Source organism: Lactuca virosa, chromosome 8 (genome assembly GCF_052849685.1).
Source record: "Lactuca virosa cultivar CGN04683 chromosome 8, Lactuca_virosa_CGN04683_v6, whole genome shotgun sequence".
NCBI classification, from domain to species: Eukaryota; Viridiplantae; Streptophyta; class Magnoliopsida; order Asterales; family Asteraceae; genus Lactuca; species Lactuca virosa.
Window position 1 is genome coordinate 138,810,805 of NC_136433.1, and position 19,360 is coordinate 138,830,164.

The window sequence follows — 19,360 nt, forward strand, 5'->3', positions numbered from 1 at the left end:
ACAAAATTCGACTGATGGTCTCAAGTGGAGGGAGACCACTTGATTTCTTCACCTCATATCGAAAAGAGAAATTTTACTTGTTTATCTCTAGTTGAGGGGGAGTTGTTGACTTCTCAAGCTGGTGTTGAGGGGGGGCACTAGAAAACGAATCCTTTGGTTGAGGGGGAGCCAAGTGGAACGAATCGTGATTATAGTGGTGCTCAAGGTAATGAATTTCATGATCATAATGATATATTTCTATTTCAGATGAATTATCAGAAGCAAGCATAAGAGACATTTGAGGATGCACATTTGGATTTTGATCCTACATTTCCTCTTATGGAGAAATAGACGAGGGATCATCCCAAAGAACAAATTCTTGGTGATCCTAGTTTGGGTGTTTTAACAGAGAACAGGTTCCAGCCAAAAATGAGGTTCTAAATGTTCATCGGGAATACTATATGTTTAATGCCTTTATTTCAAAAATCAAACCGAAAACAGTTAAGACTACATTATAACATCTCGATTGGGTTTTTGTGATGCAATATGAGTTGACTGAATTCGAAAAGAACAAAGTTTGGAGGTTAATTCCCAAACCTGATGATGTTTTGGTTGTTGGTCTTAAATGGGTTTTTAAAAATAAAATGGACAAAGAAGGAAATATTTTTCGTAACAAAGTTAGATTAGTCATAAACAGTTATTGTCAACAAGAGAGAATTGATTATGAAGAAAAATTTGCCCCTGTCACAAGACTCGAGGCTGTATGAATTTTTCTTGCCTATGCAACTCATAAGAATTTCGACGTCTTCCAAATGGATGTTAAGTGCGCATTTCTTAATGGCGTTCTTGAAGAGACCGTCTATGTGGAACAACCACCTGAATTCGTAAATAATAAGTATCCTGATCATTGATATATCCTTCACAAAGCAGTTTATGGATTAAAACAAGCACCCCGTGCTTGGTATGCGACGTTAACCATTTTGCTTTAAAAATACTAAATTTAAGAAAGGGTCAGTTGATCCCACTTTAATTCGTAACAAAGTAGGGGATCAACTAATGGTTGTTCAAATTTATGTCGATGAAATTATATTTGGTTTTACTGACCCTTCGTTGTCAATGGAGTTTGAGGAGCTTATGAAGAGTCAATTTGAAATGATCATGATGGGGGAAAATCAATAATTTCTTAGGTTTGAACATTCGTCAGAGTAGGGACAAGAAAACTAGACACGAAACCCACTTGAAAGATTCGGAATGGCGAATTGCACAAAAGCTAAAGTTCCCATGGCAATCAGCACTCGATTAGGTCCTTCATTAGATAATCCAACTGTTGACTTAAAACATATAGAAGCATGATCGGTTCGTTATTGTACTTAACTGCAACTCAACCTGATATAATGTTTTCTATGTGTAATTGTGTCAGGTATCAAGCGAATCCAAGAGAATAACATCTTATAGGGGTGAAAAATATTTTTCGTTATCTTCATGGCACTTCGAATCTTGGATTGTGGTATCCATCGAATACATGAGTCTTTATTCAAGCTTTATCAGATTCTGATCTAGGCGGTTGTGAATTAGATCGAAAAGGTACTACATACAGATGTCAATTCTTAAACGGGAAGCTTGTGAGTTAGCAGTCGAAAAAGTGGACGTGTGTATCAATTTCGACAGTTGAGGCTAAACACATTGCTGGTGCGGCTTGTACTTCACAAGTTGTCTTGATCTAAAGTGAACTACGTAACTATGCGATTAAAATGAAGAAACTACATTATATTGTGATTCTTAAAGCGCAATTCACATATGTCATAATCCAATTCAACATTCCAAAACTAAACATATTTCACTTCGATACCACTTCATTAAAGATCATGTTGAAGATGGGAATATTGAAGTTCATTTCATTAAAACAACTGATCAACTTGCTGATATTTTTACAAAACCATTGGACGAAAAATCATTTTTGAAAATTTTAAATGGGCTAGGAATGATGGAAGCTTGTTATGTTCCAAATTCTACCTAACTTTCTCTTAGAATTCGATGTGCGAAATTTCTGGACTAACTTTCGTTACTTGTCACACTTTCGTTCAGAGGTTATTGTTCCCTTTCAGCATTCGACCCGCTTCGCATTCGACATTGTCTCTGATTCGTTCATCACAAGTTAACATCTAGTGAATGGGAAGCACATACTCCTGGGAAGTGCATGTTTAGGGAAACGCTCATTTATGGGAAATCTCTTTGGTTGAGGGAAGCATATACAATGGGAGGCATTGGTTTGCATGCGAAATATTTTTTAACATTATCGAATAACCAATGATGGTGATATCATTTTCTTATTTTTTTTCTTTTCTTTATAAAATTCAAAATTTCAAAAGGATTTTCTTATTTTTATCTTTTCTTTATAAAATTCAAAAATCCAAAAAGATTTTCCTAATTTGTCTTTTCTTTATAAAATTCAAAAATCCAAAAGAAAAATTTCTTATTTTTGTCATTTCCTTATAAAATTAAAAAATCCAAAAATATTTTCATATTTGAATTTTACTTTTTCAAAAATAAAAAATACAAAAATATATTTTCCTTATTTTCTTTTAAGAATAGAGAAATTCATTGTAACAATGTGTTGCACTTTTTCATGCCTAACGAGAAGATCCACATAAAACTGGTATGATACAAAACTTTTGTACTAGTTAGGTGTCCCTAGAAGCAAGCTGCAACATGTTGTCCACAAGCCTCATAGACTCTTTGTGTACGAAGTCTTAATGAAAAATTTCTTACGAAAATTTCTTCCCAATTAGGCTGTATTCACAATTGCCGAAGAGCTACCTTTCTCTTCTCATTTTGAGTAAAGTAATTACTACAAGGTACAATTATTTTTAGATGTACAATGATTTTTCGCATCCAATCTTTTTCAACCAAAATTTCTAACACAATCACACACGATGACACATGCCCAAGATGTAAAAATCAACCAGGATATAGGTATGTCACAATTATGTGTTTATGATACTAAATCATTTTTCCACGATGAAGGTGACACCCAACAAACCACAACTTAATAAATTGACGGTGAACATTTATTGTTTAAGATTCTAACGAAACTTTTGTTTCATTGTACCATTTTCGATGTTCGAGATCTCATTTTCATTTCTTTTTATTGATCTTGATGAAATGTACTCATCCTAAGTAAAATTTTCCCAATAGATCCAGATCTTTAATTTATTTTGAAATGAGATTTCCGAATGAACATTTGTCTAACTCCTTTGTTACTTTATTTTTTTAAAGCTTACGTGTTCTTGGCTATAATGGTCATACAAGTACTTTCGTACAATTATTTGCACTTATGTCAAAGTTGTGAATTTGTGGGAAATGAAGCCACTTATGAACCTTATTAAAAGAGGCAATTCGTTACTCGTCAATAAGTATGCGATTGTAATTCAGGTGAAAACACACAAGAAATTCGATCTCTCTTAATGATGAATGAAGCGTATCTTTGTCGGAGATCTATTTGCTTTTATATCAAAGATTTTTTTTATGTCACTATGTCCAACAAAAAGCTTTCTATCCTTATTAATTAAATAAATATTTTTCCATTTCACTTTCATTATTTTTTTATTAAGTGTTTTTTCTCAAACACTTTTTACATAAGATGGTAGAAAAAGTTTTGTTTTGCATATTAATAAATTAACATGGGATTATGAATTTAAAGTTGAATTTTAAGAAACTATGAATAAGTTAATTAAATTTTTGAAGAAATTATCAAATATAAATAATCAATTTCATAAAATATTAATAAGGGTTGTATTAATTAACTAGAACCATTCCTCACAGATATCTGTTTCGAAAAAAAATAGGAGCTGGAATAGGAACTGAGAATCGGTTCAGTTAGTTCCAAACTTTAGGAACGAAACTAGTATCAGTTTCGGCTTTAGATCTATAAGTATTGGTTCATGAGACGTCGTGGGTAAAGGCGGGTAACTGATCCTAATGCTCACCTCTAGTAAGAATATTGTAGTGATATTTTGAATGAAATGTCCATAAAGTAAATAAAAAAAGTAACAACAAAATAAAGAATAAAAACATGTATAAATAATATAATTATGTATGAAATATGATGTTGATATTTAGTTATATGTTATCGATGATGAGTTTTGCTATATATGCGATTTTTTTATCACTTGTATGTAAGGTTTTAAATGACATGAGGTGTGAAGTGGCGACAAGGTCAAAACCTCAAGCTTTTACAACTGATGACGAGTCATGATATTTTTCAAGGCCGACAATTTTGTATACATAAAAAAAGAGAAATCACATAATTATAGATTTATATAAAACATACTAGGCTTTTAGAAGAGTTATATCAACACTTAATAAAAAGACAGTTAACAAATATTGATGATTTCATTCCCAATCTAAAAAAGTCGAAAAGAAAAAGAAAAAAAATGTGACTTGAAAAAACTCGTGACATAACACGCCTTCATCCGCCTTGGAACGTGTCACACTTAACATCGTCGCCATGTAGGTTTTCGAGATGGCATAGCCACACCTTGCACAATGACACACCTTGGCCTGCGCCTTGCGGCGCCTTTTAGTACCATGCTTATATGTATGTTTGTGGTTTTCTTATATTCAGCATGTATGGTGTTGGATTTTTAGTTATTTTGTTTTTTGTAAGTAGATTACTAATCGGAAACAAAAATAAAATATTAACAAAATAGTTGAAGATAGTGTCTAGAATCTTATAAAAAGCAACCTCTTGGATTTTCTCGATTAACCGATACAATGTATAACTTATATCTTTATTTGTCATTTACCCAGACACCTTTCTACATAACTTGGTTCTAAACCAAAAGTTAATATATGACTTCTATCTTTATTTGTAATTTACCAAAACACCTTTCTATTTAACTTGGTTCTAAACACAAAGTTGTTGAATCCGAACTATTTGGTACCATGGCAACAACTCCAAGCTAAATTTTTAGTTCCGAACACAAAGTTGTTGAATCCGAACTATTTGGTAGCATGGCAACAACTCCAAGCTAAATTTTGGCGTTTAATGAATATCACATGATTAAAAAATTATTGCTAGTTGTATAATTAAGATGGATTGAATGATCAATAATAAATTTTTTTTCTCATAATTATGTGTACACTAATAGAAAATAGGCTTTTAGTGATAAACATTACGTGTCATAAAAGGGTATAGATGACATGCAAATGCGTGTCATTAAATCCTCAATCATAAATGAAGATGACACACATTTGTGTGTCATAAATATATGACATGTGTTTACGATATGCATTTGTGACATGTATTTAAGTCATGCATTTACGACATAGAGTTTGCATGTCATAATTATAAGTGTTTTAAAATATTGTATATTTTTTATACATTTGTGTGTCATAAATTTATAACATGCATTTACGATATGCATTTGTGACATGTATTTAAGTCATACAATTACGACATAGAGTTTGCATGTCATAAGTATAAGTGTTTTAAAAAATTGTGTATTTTTTATACAATAATAGTTTTCAAATTTAATGACAACTAATTTCTCATAATACAAAATAAAATACATATATAACAAAACAATCAATTTCATAAAAAAACATCCTATATCAACTAAGTTATCAAAAATATTTTAGACCACATATGTCAAATACTAACAAAAATTTCAAAGTTAACACAAAAATATAGTTCGTCGATAGTGAATGGTGATTGTTGCATTTGCAGCAACACCAACTTCTTCAAGCTTACTTTGTGTAACCTTTTCCACTTTAAAAACCTTTTAGTGATGCATTTTATCCATAATTTTATTTTCCTGCCAAAAACAAATCCATGGTTACCAATTAAGGGTATCCATGAAATCAATAAGAGGAAGTATTTAACGAATTAAAATTTAAAACCATCATCAATGTTTTAAAAACCGGTTTGAATCGGCCGGTCGAACCGGTTGGACCGGGAACCGGGGGAGGAAACGGTTCAACTATCACCGGTTTTACGTCGATTTCTGAACCGGATTGAACCGACCGGTTCTTAGAAAAACTCGGTTGAACCGGTCAAAATTAACTGGTTGAACCGGTTAAACCGACTAAAAATACACGGAAAGGAATCATTTGCATAATAAACTTTGGTGACTTTTTTCAAATCTATTTAGTTTTCTCTAAATAAAAACATATGATAAATGTTATAAAGTTTTTTGATTGTTTGTATTCATCTAAAACTATATTTTGTTTCGGTATTATATTTTATTTTCTTTTTGATATATATAGATTGATTTAAAACACTAAAATTTATGTTGATGTGTTATTTTAATGTATTTGGATTGATCCACAATTTATTTTTATATGTATTTTTAATGTTTGAACTTTTAAACATCAAATTCATGATTTATATATGTATGTATGTATAGAAAAATAGGAAAAAAGATGAATATTGTAGAAACCGGTTAACCAGACGGTCGAACCGGGAACCGGTCACCATACCGGTTCAACTAAAAAACCGGTTTTTAAAACATTGACCATCATACTTGACAACTTTCTATATGTTTCATCAACTTCTGGTTCTTGTTTTGAAGATCATCCACCATCGAAGCTTTTGATGATACAACTTGACATCCTCTCGGCTTCCAGTAGAGAAGCATCCTTTGACTTGGTCAATATATTTATTCCTTTGTTGTCATCTTGTAACTTTGCAATTTTGAAGACAAAAAGGAAGCATGTCATTTCTCTCTCTCTCTCTCTCTCTCCCTCTCTCTCTCTCTATATATATATATATATATATATATATATATATATATATATATAGGCGGAAGTAATTAGTTGGTAGGGGTAGCACGTGCTACCCCTCAATTCTTCCATAGAAATAGTATTATATATATATATATATATATATATATATATATATATATATATATATAATTACAAAGTCAATTATGATATGCTTTTTAACCAACCGTCAAATTATATTTAAAATAGAAGCACATAGGCCATAGCCTATTAATTTGAATAACTTAGCCCATTTATTAAAAAATATGGGGTTTTGTTTTGTGAGCACCTAAATTACGAAGGATCCCGGGGAAAAAAGAAATTGATATATTTTTGTTGTTCTTGTGATCATCCTTTTACTGCCGCTGCCTCCTGCTTACCATAATTTTTCTTGGCAAAGCTTATTCACCCATTTCGCTATTGGCTCACTTACGGAATATGAAACAAGTAATATTTAATTTTCCATCTTTAATGTTTTATGATTTCATGTTTAATGATTTAGTTTAATTTATTTGTTCAATTTGAAAACCTAATTAACCAACTAGTTGCTCACTTGTATTATGTTTAAATCTTCAATTGTGAATTTTAAATCTTTAATTGTATTTGTAGGGTTTAATTGGAAATTTTTTTAAAAGGACATTGGATGTTGGTAGTAGTGATGAAAGTGGTGGAGGAAAAAGACCTCATCCTCAACCTCAACCTCAACCTCAACCTCAACCTCAACCTCAACCTCAACCATAACCTCAACCACAACCACAATCACAACATATTCCACCTAGTTTTGATATTAATAATCTTCCTTCGGACCCGACGGATAGACCAAGAATTACATCATATCATCCAAATCAAAGGAATGAAATAAGGAGAGCATATTGGATTAAAGGACCTTCTCAACCAAAAGGCCATGATTTTCCATCAATAAAAGTTGGTGGTAAGAACAGACGTTTTGTAAAGGAATGGTTTGATGAATTTAATTGGTTAGAGTATAGCACAAAAGAGAACAAAGCTTATTGTTTATGTTGTTACTTGTTTGGAGATATTGTGGGGCAACAAGGGGGGAGAGATGTATTTGTGACGGGAGGCTTTGACACTTGGAGTAAAAAGAAATCATTGAAAGATCATGAAGGTAAAGTTGACAGTCATCACAACAAAGCAAAACAAAAATGTGAAAATCTAGTAAAGAAAAACCAATCCATTAGTGAAGCTTTTCATAAGCAAACTGAAGTTGAAGCAAGTAACTATCAAATTCGATTACGTGCTACAATTGATACTTGTATATTTTTATTGAAGAATGCGTTACCATTTCGTGGTCATGACGAGTCGGATGGGTCAATTTATAAAGGCCTTTTCATTGAAGAATTATCATTCCTTCGGGACCATAATGAAAGCATTTATAAGGTTACTTTAGAAAATGCTCCAAAAAATGAAAAGTTGACGTCTCCAAAGATTTAAAAAGAGATTGTTCAATGCTTTTCAAAAGAGATAATAAAGTCCATTTGTGAAGAAATTGGTAATGATGTGTTTACTATATTAGTAGACGAGTCTAGTGATGTATCCAAAAAGGAACAAATGGCTATGGTTTTGCGATATGTTAATAGCCTTGGATTAGTGAAAGAAAGATTTGTTGGCATTGTTCACGTGAAGGATACAAGTTCTTTAACTCTAAAAGAAGCCATTGATTCGGTATTTACCAACAATAACTTGAGTATATCTCAGGTAAGAAATTATGAATTTTTTTTATGTATTTGAATCTTTATCTATTTTATTTCTTATATATATTTGATATAGGTAAGAGGGCAAGGATACGATGGAGCAAGTAATATGCGGGGTGCATTTAATGGTTTGAAAGCATTGATATTGAAAGATAATCCTTCGGAATATTATATACATTGTTTTGCACACCAACTTCAATTAGTGGTTGTGGCTGTAGCAAAAAACCATGATGGTGCTGATGATTTCTTTGAGCAATTAGCTTTGGTGGTTAATGTGGTGTGTGCTTCTTGTAAAAGAAAAGATATAATACGAGATAGTTACAAGGAAAGGGTTCAAAAAGAAATTGGTAATGGTGAAATTGAGACTGGAATAGGGTTAAATCAGGAGACTTCTCTTGTTCGAGCTGGGGATACAAGATGGAGCTCACATTATAAAACAATAATAAGTTTGAAGAATTTGTTTCCGGAGGTTATCAAGGTTCTTAAATATGTTGAAGAGGAGGGGTCTAGTTTAAATAACCGAAATCAAGCATACGGTATTTTGTCGTATTTCAAGACTGTTGATTTTGTGTTTTATTTACACTTGATGTTGGAGATTTTTGGTCTCACGAATACCTTGTCAAAACATCTTCAAAGAAAGGATCAAAATATTTTGGAAGCGGCTTCTTTGGTAAAAGTGACGATGAAAACATTCAAAGCTTTTAGAAATAATGTGTTTCCTTCAATGTTGGAGAAGGTATTTTCCTTTTGTCATAAACATAAAATTAAAATTGTGGAAATGTCTGAATTTTATGTTACTCCAAGAAACCGTAGGACCAAGGTTACTAATCAACATCACTTTGAAGTTGATATTTTCAACACGGTTTTGGATATGCAAATTTAAGAATTTGGGGACCGTTTTAGTGAAGTGAGCACCAATTTGCTTGAATACATGGCGGCTTTGAGTCCTTGTAATGCTTTTTCTACGTTTGACAAATCAAAGTTGGTGAAGTTAAGCGAGTTGTACAAAACCGATTTTAATGATTCGGAAAGGGTGTATCTTGATGGTCAACTTGAAACCTATTATCACTCTTTGATTGATGATGAGAGATTTTCTAATTTGAAGGGAATTGCGGACCTTTCTCGTTTGATGGTGGAAACCGGGAAACATCTTTCTTTTCCTTTGGTTTATCGGTTATTAAAATTGACTTTGGTTTTGCCCGTCGCAACCGCAATCGTTGAAATATGTTTTTCCGCAATGAAGCTTTTGAAGACCGACTTACGTAACAAAGCTTTTGTGCTACCCCTTGCAAAATTTTCTAGTTCCGCCACTGTCTATATATATATATATATATATATATATATATATATATATATATATATATATATATATATATAATGTCCATCATATTATACCACATACCTCTTGTCGAGCAAGTTTGAGCTTAGCCTCCAATGGACAAATGGCTTCAACTGGTGGTATGTCATCATCTTTTCACTTGACCTCTTCACATAATCGATTATGCTGCAAATTGAGCTGCCATTGATGCTTTCTTCTCATCATTGATTTTCTTGATTTCAAGATTCTAGAATACGAAAAAGTGCATTCTTATATATAACACTATGGTGAAAGCAATGTAAAAGTAGTTGAGTATTGAAGTTATTTAGTCAAATACTTTTTTGGCATATCTTTGCTATTTCCAATCATAAATATTGTCGCCACCTCAAAAACATAATTAAATAAATAAATAAAATAAAAATAAACTACATTGCTATTTGTTGCATCATAAGTATCAAATGTTTACCAAATTCATTTCATAACTATAAAGCTAGGCATAAATTTACAATGAAATCACGATCACATATGTTTATAGCATTAAAACCATGGAAATGGAAATTACCAACATAAACTCTCAAAAATTATGAAACACCAAAAAGAAAAATACAAAAAAAAAAACAATATTATTACACAAGAAATAAATGGTCTATAATAAATGTAAAAATTGGATCTTTTACATTTACCTTCACCAAGAGATGATGTCCGAAGCAAGCCATTTGATTTATTTGCCATTGGAAAGTTATTAATTGACTTTAAAGACTCAAAGTTCATGCAAGAAAACCAATATTTCTTTCTAGTTCTATCTAAAATTTGAAGATACATAATATGAATCACATAGTAAATATCTTGTTCATTTAGATCAAAGTACACATAAATCAATAGCACAAAAATGGCTCAATTATACTGCTTTTGTCATGTTAGATTGTAAAATAACTTTCGGTAGGCATAAACTTCAACAATGAAATAGAAAAAATAAGCACATGACAAAAAAATGTTGGTAAAGTAGCCTTGATTGGTACTACAACAACTACATCTAACTACCAAAAACGAATAATTTGTCTGTAGAGCATTGAAATATATAATTTTGAAAATATTTTTTTAATTATCCTGATAAAGAAAATATAAAAAGGTGTCCCACTCTCCAAAATTTTATTGTTTCACATCCAATCCATCTACTGTCATACAATTTCAAACTGAAATAGCCATACCAATAAAATCTCAAATCTTGAATATAAATCCAAAAGAAAAAAAACAAACTAGCAAAAGAACGATACAATATAATTAAACCACAAAGGATAAAACCCCCAAATGGGGATTATGGATATATCAGGAGTTATATTGTTATCATCTCATAATTGTTAGAAAGTAGGGAATCAATATATATATATATATATATATATATATATATATATATATATATATATATATATATATATATATATATATATTACTTGGATAGATTCAACGATCGTGTTTTCACCACTTTCCGAAATTTGTAATCCGTCCCTAATAGGGATGAGCATTTGAACCAGATCGGACCGGACCTGGACCTAGACCTTTTTTTGGACCCCCCATGCCGGTTCTCGATTCTTGGATTTGATCAAAACTGGTCCGATTTTTTACGAGTCCGGCCGATTCCAGGTAAAAACCAGTTTTGGACCTGATTTTATTAAAATCGGTTATAGGATTTGATCAAAATGGTCCGATTTTTTTACCGGTTCGGTCCGGTCGGTTCCGGGTAAAAAACCGGTTTTGGACCTGATTTTAAAAAAAACTTTTCAAATATATTTTCTAATTATCCCTATCATATTGACGGTTTGACCAAATACTGAATACCTATTGCGTCCTTTCTCGATTTCTTCCATAACATGTATGTACGACGACGACGAATTAGAAAGATATACATTATGTGAAATTTTTTAAACAAACATATCTCATTTGTTTTAAGTCAGATTGACATTCGATTTTTTTCGATCTGTAATCTAGAGTTTGTAGATGAATTTATACTATAATTTTGTTGTTTTTAATGTTATATTCAATGAATTACAATCCTTCAAAGTTTGGATATCAAAGTTGAAATATTTTAGCTTTTCAGCAAAAAATAAAAATTTGTATTCTGTGAAATTCTTTAAACAATTATATCTCATTCGTTTTAAGTTGGATTTACTTGTGTTTTTTTTTCAGCGTGTAATTTAGAGTTTGTGGATGAATTTAGACTATGATTTTGTTGTTTTTGGTGTTATATTCAATGAGTTACAATCCTTTAAATTTGGGATGACAAAGCTGAAATATTTCAGCTTTTCAACTGTTATTTTAGACTATAATTCTGAATTTTAGGTATCTTTGACAAATAAATAATATGAAATGGATATCGTTAGAGTAGGGGTGAGCATTTAAACTATGACTTTTGGTGTTACGATAATTACTTTTGTATGTTTGTGTTAAGATTGATAACTTTTGTTGGTGAACTTGATTTATATGTTAGGGCTTTTATTTGGAAAATTAATTTTGCAAGTTATAATATTATTGATAAGTTAGATTAGTTATGCATGAAATATGATGAAGTCATTAACTAATTTGATTCAAAGTTCAAACAAATGGTATAAACAATCAAATTTTGACCGGTCCAACGGGTATAAGAAACAGAAACGTATTCATTTTTATGAGTTGTATCATATCAAACCTAAAAACGTATTCATTTTAAGGAGTTGTAACGTATCAAAACCAATAACATACTCCTTTTAACGAGTTGTATCAAACCCCAAAACGCGTTTTAACGACTTGTACAATATGTATGTACAGTTGTACCGGTCCACCGATTTCCACGAATCGAAAAAACCAGACATGGACCCGGACCTGGTCCCGATAAGTCTCATCTGGCCTGGTCCACGGTCCAGAATATTCGTTGAAACCGGTCCGGTCCAAAAGTCGGTCCGGTCTAGTTCGGTCATGTCCGGTCCAAATGCTCACCTCTAGTCTTATTGCTTGTGTAACACGAATTCAGAAGTGGGATAATCCAAGAATAAAACCAATCCGAATTACAGGCCTAATTTGAATTGTGAAACAGAAAATACCTTTGCTTGATGTGTTCTTGAGAGTTAGAGAAAATATGATGAATATATTTTGAGTATACGAGAGTTCAACCATTTTCCTAGAATTTTCACATCTTATTTATACATAAAGGAAATGTGGTTAAAGTCGATTAAACAAAAATTGGCGCAAAATATGGTAGTTATTGGATATAACCGATGCCTACATCATCATGATGTCATCAGTGGGTTTTGGTAGGAAAATACATTGCTGGAGTCTTACCCAATATAGAAATTCGTTTAGGTTTCGGGGCTCTGCCCCTTGGACCCCGCTAGGGGAGTTGCCCCTCAGAACACCATACCCAGGGGCACTGCCCCCAGACCCCTATATCCTAAGCTCATATTTATCACTCCAGGTGTACACCCCACACCTCCAACCTCGGTGAGTGAAATAAAAACTTTGCCTATCTCAACATTAACAACAAATACACTAAAACATGTTGATAACACTAAAATCATCAAAAATAATTATATAACTTCAAAATTGATTATTGATCCAATAATTTGACGACGGGTATTTGGTAAAGGATATATAAGGGTGTAAAAAGCCAAAAAAAAAAACATAATAACACCTTTTTGTTTATTAGTCTTTTGTTGATGTTGATGTGGGTTTGTTAAAAGAAAAAAAGAGAAGTAGAAGTCTAGTACCGCTCTCTGTACTCATAACCAACTTATATGAATAATGATGCACCTATGAAATATAAGAAAATCTTGTTACTTAATTTTTATGCATTTTGTCATTGATATCAAATTATGGTATGTTAGAATCTATCTATTCATATTGTGTTTGTAGGAGGCAGAATTAGGTAATCAAAGAAACTTGCCTAGAGTTTAAATCCACAGTTCACGAAACTCAATAGGAATGTGATGATTGAAGTTTATCATGTACATGACGGAAATAGAGAAAGCTACTTGAACTAACAATAACAATTTCATATACTCCACATACGAAATGCAAATCAGAAAAATGCAAACCTAGAAGAAAATCAATGGAAAATTAAGGAATAGAGTGTGTTGTTGTTAGGAATTGCGGTAAATTTTGATTTAATCAACTCCAATAGTTTATCAAATCAATATATAGATTTAATCAAATTAATAGCAAAAAAAAACAATTCGGAGAGAATCAACAAGATTCCTGAAGAGGACCTTGAGCAAGTGGGTAGTCAAAAGACAAAAAAAAAACTAAACTACTAGGAACAAAATAACATTGTGTTTGTGTGTCTATGTGTGTGTGTGTTAAAAGAAATAGGATAGACAATGAATATACATGATCTTCCCACTCCGCTTCCAATGCTTAGCATCAAAACTTCATAGAAAAAGGATCGATAGAGTGAATGAACTAACCGTTAAACCCTAATTTTGATTGACTGTTCAAAAACTTATAGTCCTCGTTTTCGGTTCATTTATATAAAAATAAAAGCCATTAACACATACCAATGATGAAAGGCATAACTTGGTTTCCCTATAATTGATTTTAAATTTCTTGTTAAACTTCAGATCAACATAAAAGTCAAACGATGAGTTGGTTGTCGAATCTTGTGATGGTTGAAGAGTGACAGGTAGAGCCGAGAAGGAGGGGATATACTAGAATCAATCGTTGGAGCGAAATCTCTCCAAAATAGAGCCCTAATCAAATATAGAATGGCAAGAGACGTTGGGACAATGAAAAAAAAAGGGGGGGGGGAATCACGAAAAGATATATATATATATATATATATATATATATATATATATATATATATATATATATATATATATATATATATATATATATATACACAAAGAGAGAGAGAGAGAGAGAGAGAGAGAGAGAGAGAGAGAAAGAAGAGGGGAAACCTGATGGGTTTTTAGGTACAACAAATAAACTAGAAACAATTCCTAAGTTCACATGCAACCTACTTTGGATCTATGTTTTAACTATTGAACATACAACTTTGAATTGCAAAACAAGAACCCTAGAGGAGAGAGGCTAATTTCGAAATTAACAAACTAGGGTTTAGGGTTTACATACCTTTCAATTGTTATAGCAAACAATTGATAATCCCTTGATCTTGATCTTGATCTTCTTGGAAGCTTTAGCACCACAAGTGTAATGCCTCTAATGGAATCACACCCAAACTAGCAAGAAGGAAAATAGAAGAGAGAGAGGAGAGGGAGTATGCAAAATCTCGGCCTTAGGGTTTCTTCAAAAGAAAGAGTGACCAAAAACATGAACCAGGAGGCTCCTTATATAGCTGAGGGATTTAGGGTTTAAGGGAAACCCTAGTTATCCTTTGCTTAGGGCCTAAGCAAACCCAAGGGCCTTATCCAAGCCCCTATGGACGAAATTATTAGGGTTTCCCCTAAAGATTTCGTCCACCCTCTTCCAAGGGGGTTCTAGAGCCTTCCACTCAACTATTAGATAATTGCAAACTAGTCCTTGCACCTTATAATTAATTCTTTTAACCCCAAAATCAATTCTGATTAATTTCTGGCTAACAATTAATTAAACATAATGATTTCTAATTAATATATTAATCCATTAACATATTAATAAATCATTTATATATATATATTAATTTATTAATCTTATAAATTAATATCTCTCCTTTCATAATTTCCTTGTCCAGTTGCTAGGTTGAGGGCAACCCAAAAGGACTGTGCTGCTATCAATTCAAGTACATACCAATTATAGTTATGGGCTTAGACACCTAATCCAACAGTCTCCCACTTGGATAAGTCTGTAACTATAATTGCTAGTATGCCTTCTAAATTTGACCAGCAAATTGTAGCTTCCAAAAAGCTGCTGCCGAACTCTGACCCAGTCAGTTACGTGTCCTAAGATAAGTGATCATATAACCCTTCGTTCTGCTTGACATCCCCAGACAAAAGACATGGAATGTAATCAATCTGTTTGTCCAGAATCTATGTTTCCCGATTCCTGATTTGTGATGATGTAGGACTTCTAATCGAACACATCAATTTAGTCCTGGCTGGGCCCAACACATAAGTCAACACCAAATCATCGAGGGGCCCACATATATCGCTTTTCCTGTTAGGGCAAAAGGAACGAATAAACGTTGACTCATATGCTTGTATCTTTTACTCATCAAATTATGCATGACAATACGTTTTATAACACCAAGTTACTGATGCGTTTTCGTATCACCAATGCACAACCGACTTGTAAATTACAACTCATATATCTTCGTTTCAAGATTATAAGATATTATCGTCTCAGTATTACTCGTGATGAATTCCATGAAGTAATACTCTGAGCGAGGGTTTATCCAATACTCAAATCTCAATTTCTGAGTACTCATGAACATTGCAGCAATTCTATTGCCATGTCTATCCTTAGACAATTTGCAATCCAATTCATGACAGTCTTAATTCACTACTTACTTCCAAGAGTACGAGCGACTGTGGAGTTTGAATAATCTCATTATTCAGGAAGTAAAACATGCAAAAATGAAACACAATAATAAACAATCGACAAAAGGTAGTAGCCAAACTTATAAATAATACTTTATTATTTAATCACCAAAAGTCAATTACATTTACTTTGTTACAAGTTTCAAAAACTAATCTAACTACTAAAACTAATATCATCTTTCAGTCCTATGCTCCGAGCATGCTGAATATGCTTAGCCCTACTCAGACCCTTTGTGAGAGGATCTGCTGGGTTATCTTCAGATGACACCCTCTTTACTATAAGATGGCCTTCTTCTACTCTATGTCTGATGAAATGGTACTTTCTGTCGATATGTCTGGTCTTACCATGATCTCTTGGTTCCTTTGTCAAGGCAACCGCTCCTTCATTATCGCAGAACAGTTCCATAGGCTCCTGGATGGTTGGAACAACTCCGAGATCCCCGATGAAGTTCCTCAACCAAGCTGCTTCTTTCGACGCTTCACTTGCTGCTATGTACTCTGATTTACAAGTAGAATCAGCCACCGTATTTTGCTTGGAACTCTTCCAAGTAACTGCTCCTCCATTCAGTAAAAACACCCAGCCTGACTGAGAACGGAAGTTATCTCTATCCGTCTGAAAGCTGGCATCACTGTAACCATCTACTCTCAAAGTATCACTGCCACCAAGCACAAGGACCCAGTCCTTTGTCCTTCGCAAATACTTGAGTATATTCTTAACTGCTACCCAATGAGCTCTACCTGGGTTTCCCTGATAGCGACTGACCATGCTCAAAGCAAATGCCACATCAGGGCGAGTACATGTCATAGCGTACATGATCGATCCGACAGCGGAAGCATAAGGTACACGACTCATGTCATCTATTTCAACATCTGTACTCGGGCATTGAGTCTTACTCAATTTGGTATTGCTCTGGATAGGTAGCTCTCCCTTCTTGGAGTTTTCCATACTAAACCTCTTTAGTACCTTATCCAAGTATGTGCTCTGACTAAGTCCAATTACTCTCTTCTTTCTATCTCTCAATATTCTAATCCCAAGAATATAGGCAGCTTCTCCAAGGTCTTTCATGGCAAAACACTTTCCAAGCCAAGACTTAACTTCTTTCAAGGTTGGAACATCGTTACCAATGAGTAATATGTCATCGACATATAACACCAGAAAAGTTACTATACTCCCACTAGCCTTGATATACACACAAAACTCATCTTCACTTCTAGAGAAACCAAACTCTTTGACTTTCTCATGGAAGCAAAGATTCCAACTGCGAGATGCTTGTTTCAATCCATAAATGGATTTCTCAAGCTTGCACACTCTATTGGGGAACTTTGCATCAACAAAACCCTCTGGCTGACTCATGTAAACATCTTCAGCCAACTTCCCATTAAGGAAAGCAGTTTTGACATCCATCTGCCAGATTTCATAATCATGGAAGGCAGCTATGGCGAGCAATATCCTAATAGATTTAATCTTAGCTACTGGTGAGAAGGTCTCATCATAGTCAACCCCTGGGGTTTGAGTGAAACCTTTTGCAACCAGTCGAGCTTTGAATGTGTGCACATTCCCATCCATGTCTGTCTTCTTCTTGAAGATCCATTTGCACCCAACTGTCTTGCGACCTGGTGCACTATCAACCAAATTCCAAACTTGGTTGTCATACATGGACTTAATCTCGCTGTCCATTGCCTCTTTCCACTTGGAAGCCTCTGGGCCTGCCATTGCTTCCTTATAAGTGACTGGTTCATCTAAGTTTACCAGTGTTCTGTCACTTATGAATGTGTCACCATCTGAAGTAATATGAAAACCATACAACTCAGGTGGCACACTCACCCTAGTGGATCTTCTAAGAGGTAATGAGTTATCAATTGGTTCAACAGGAACTGTTTCCTCTGGTTGAATGCTAGTGTCATCTAAGGTTCCTTCATTGGCTGACTCTTGAATTTCTTCAAGGTCAATAGTGCTCCCACTGTCCTCTTTGAATATGAGCTCTCTTTCAAGAAAGACTCCTCTTCGTGCTACAAAGACCACGTTCTCACTAGGCCTGTAGAACAAATATCCAAAAGACTGCTTTCGGTAACCAATGAAAACACATTTCTCACTTCTAGCTGCTAGCTTGTCGTGAGTCTCTCGTCTTACGAAAGCTTCACAACCCCATACTTTAATATGTGCTAACGAGGGAACTTTCCCTGTCCACATTTCGTGAGGTGTTTTGGCAACCTTCTTTGTAGGGACAAGATTGAGGATGTGGGCGGCTGTCTCTAAGGCATACCCCCAGAAGTGAATAGGAAGCGAAGCCCGACTCATCATAGAACGAACCATGTCTAACAAGGTCCGATTGCGCCTCTCAGCTACACCATTTAATTGTGGTGTCCTAGGAGGAGTCAATTGTGAGACTATCCCACATTCATTCAGATAGTCGTTGAACTCGATACTAAGATACTCCCCGCCTCTATCGGATCTAAGTATCTTTATCTTTCTGCCCAATTGATTTTCGACTTCATGCTTAAACTCTTTGAACTTTTCAAAAGCTTCTGACTTATGCTTGATCAAGTAGATATATCCATATCTGCTATAATCGTCAGTGAAAGTCACATAGAATCGATTAGCATCTCTTGTAGTTGATCTGAAGGGCCTACACACATCTGTGTGTATGAGATCCAACAGACCTTCACCTCTTTCACAAGACCCTGTGAATGGTGATTTTGTCATCTTTCCCAAAGGACAAGATTCACACATATCATCTGACTTTAGGTCAAATGATTCCAACACTCCATCCTTTTGGAGTTGGGTTATGCGTTTCTTGTTAATGTGTCCAAGACGACAATGCCACAAGCATGCCTTGTCTACACTATTAGACAAGTCAATATTAAGTACATTATTTCCTAGGCTATCAACACAAGTCACTGTTTCATACACACCATTACAAGGCAAAGCTTCAAACATAAAAACACCATTCGTATAAACAGAAATTGAACCATTCAAATCATTAAAAGAATATGTAAAACCTTGTCTGAACAATGCATGAAATGAAATAATGTTTCTCGTCATCTCAGACGAATAGCAACAATTTATTAAATCTAATCTAACATCA

The 19,360-nt window shown here is 33.6% G+C and overlaps 2 protein-coding genes across 2 annotated transcripts; both read left to right on the forward strand.

Moving 5' to 3' along the window:
* Positions 1–8,310: 8,310 nt before the first annotated feature.
* On the forward strand, positions 8,311–9,336 carry LOC145130883 (uncharacterized). The gene is made up of 2 exons (XM_079065637.1): positions 8,311–8,457; positions 8,530–9,336. Exons 1-2 carry the CDS (start codon positions 8,311–8,313, stop codon positions 9,334–9,336), a joined length of 954 nt encoding a protein of 317 aa, XP_078921763.1.
* A 48-nt stretch (positions 9,337–9,384) lies between these two features.
* Positions 9,385–14,416, forward strand: LOC145130884 (uncharacterized). The gene is made up of 2 exons (XM_079065638.1): positions 9,385–9,715; positions 14,358–14,416. The coding sequence occupies exons 1-2, from the start codon at positions 9,385–9,387 to the stop codon at positions 14,414–14,416; spliced, it is 390 nt and encodes a 129-aa protein (XP_078921764.1).
* Positions 14,417–19,360: the final 4,944 nt, after the last annotated feature.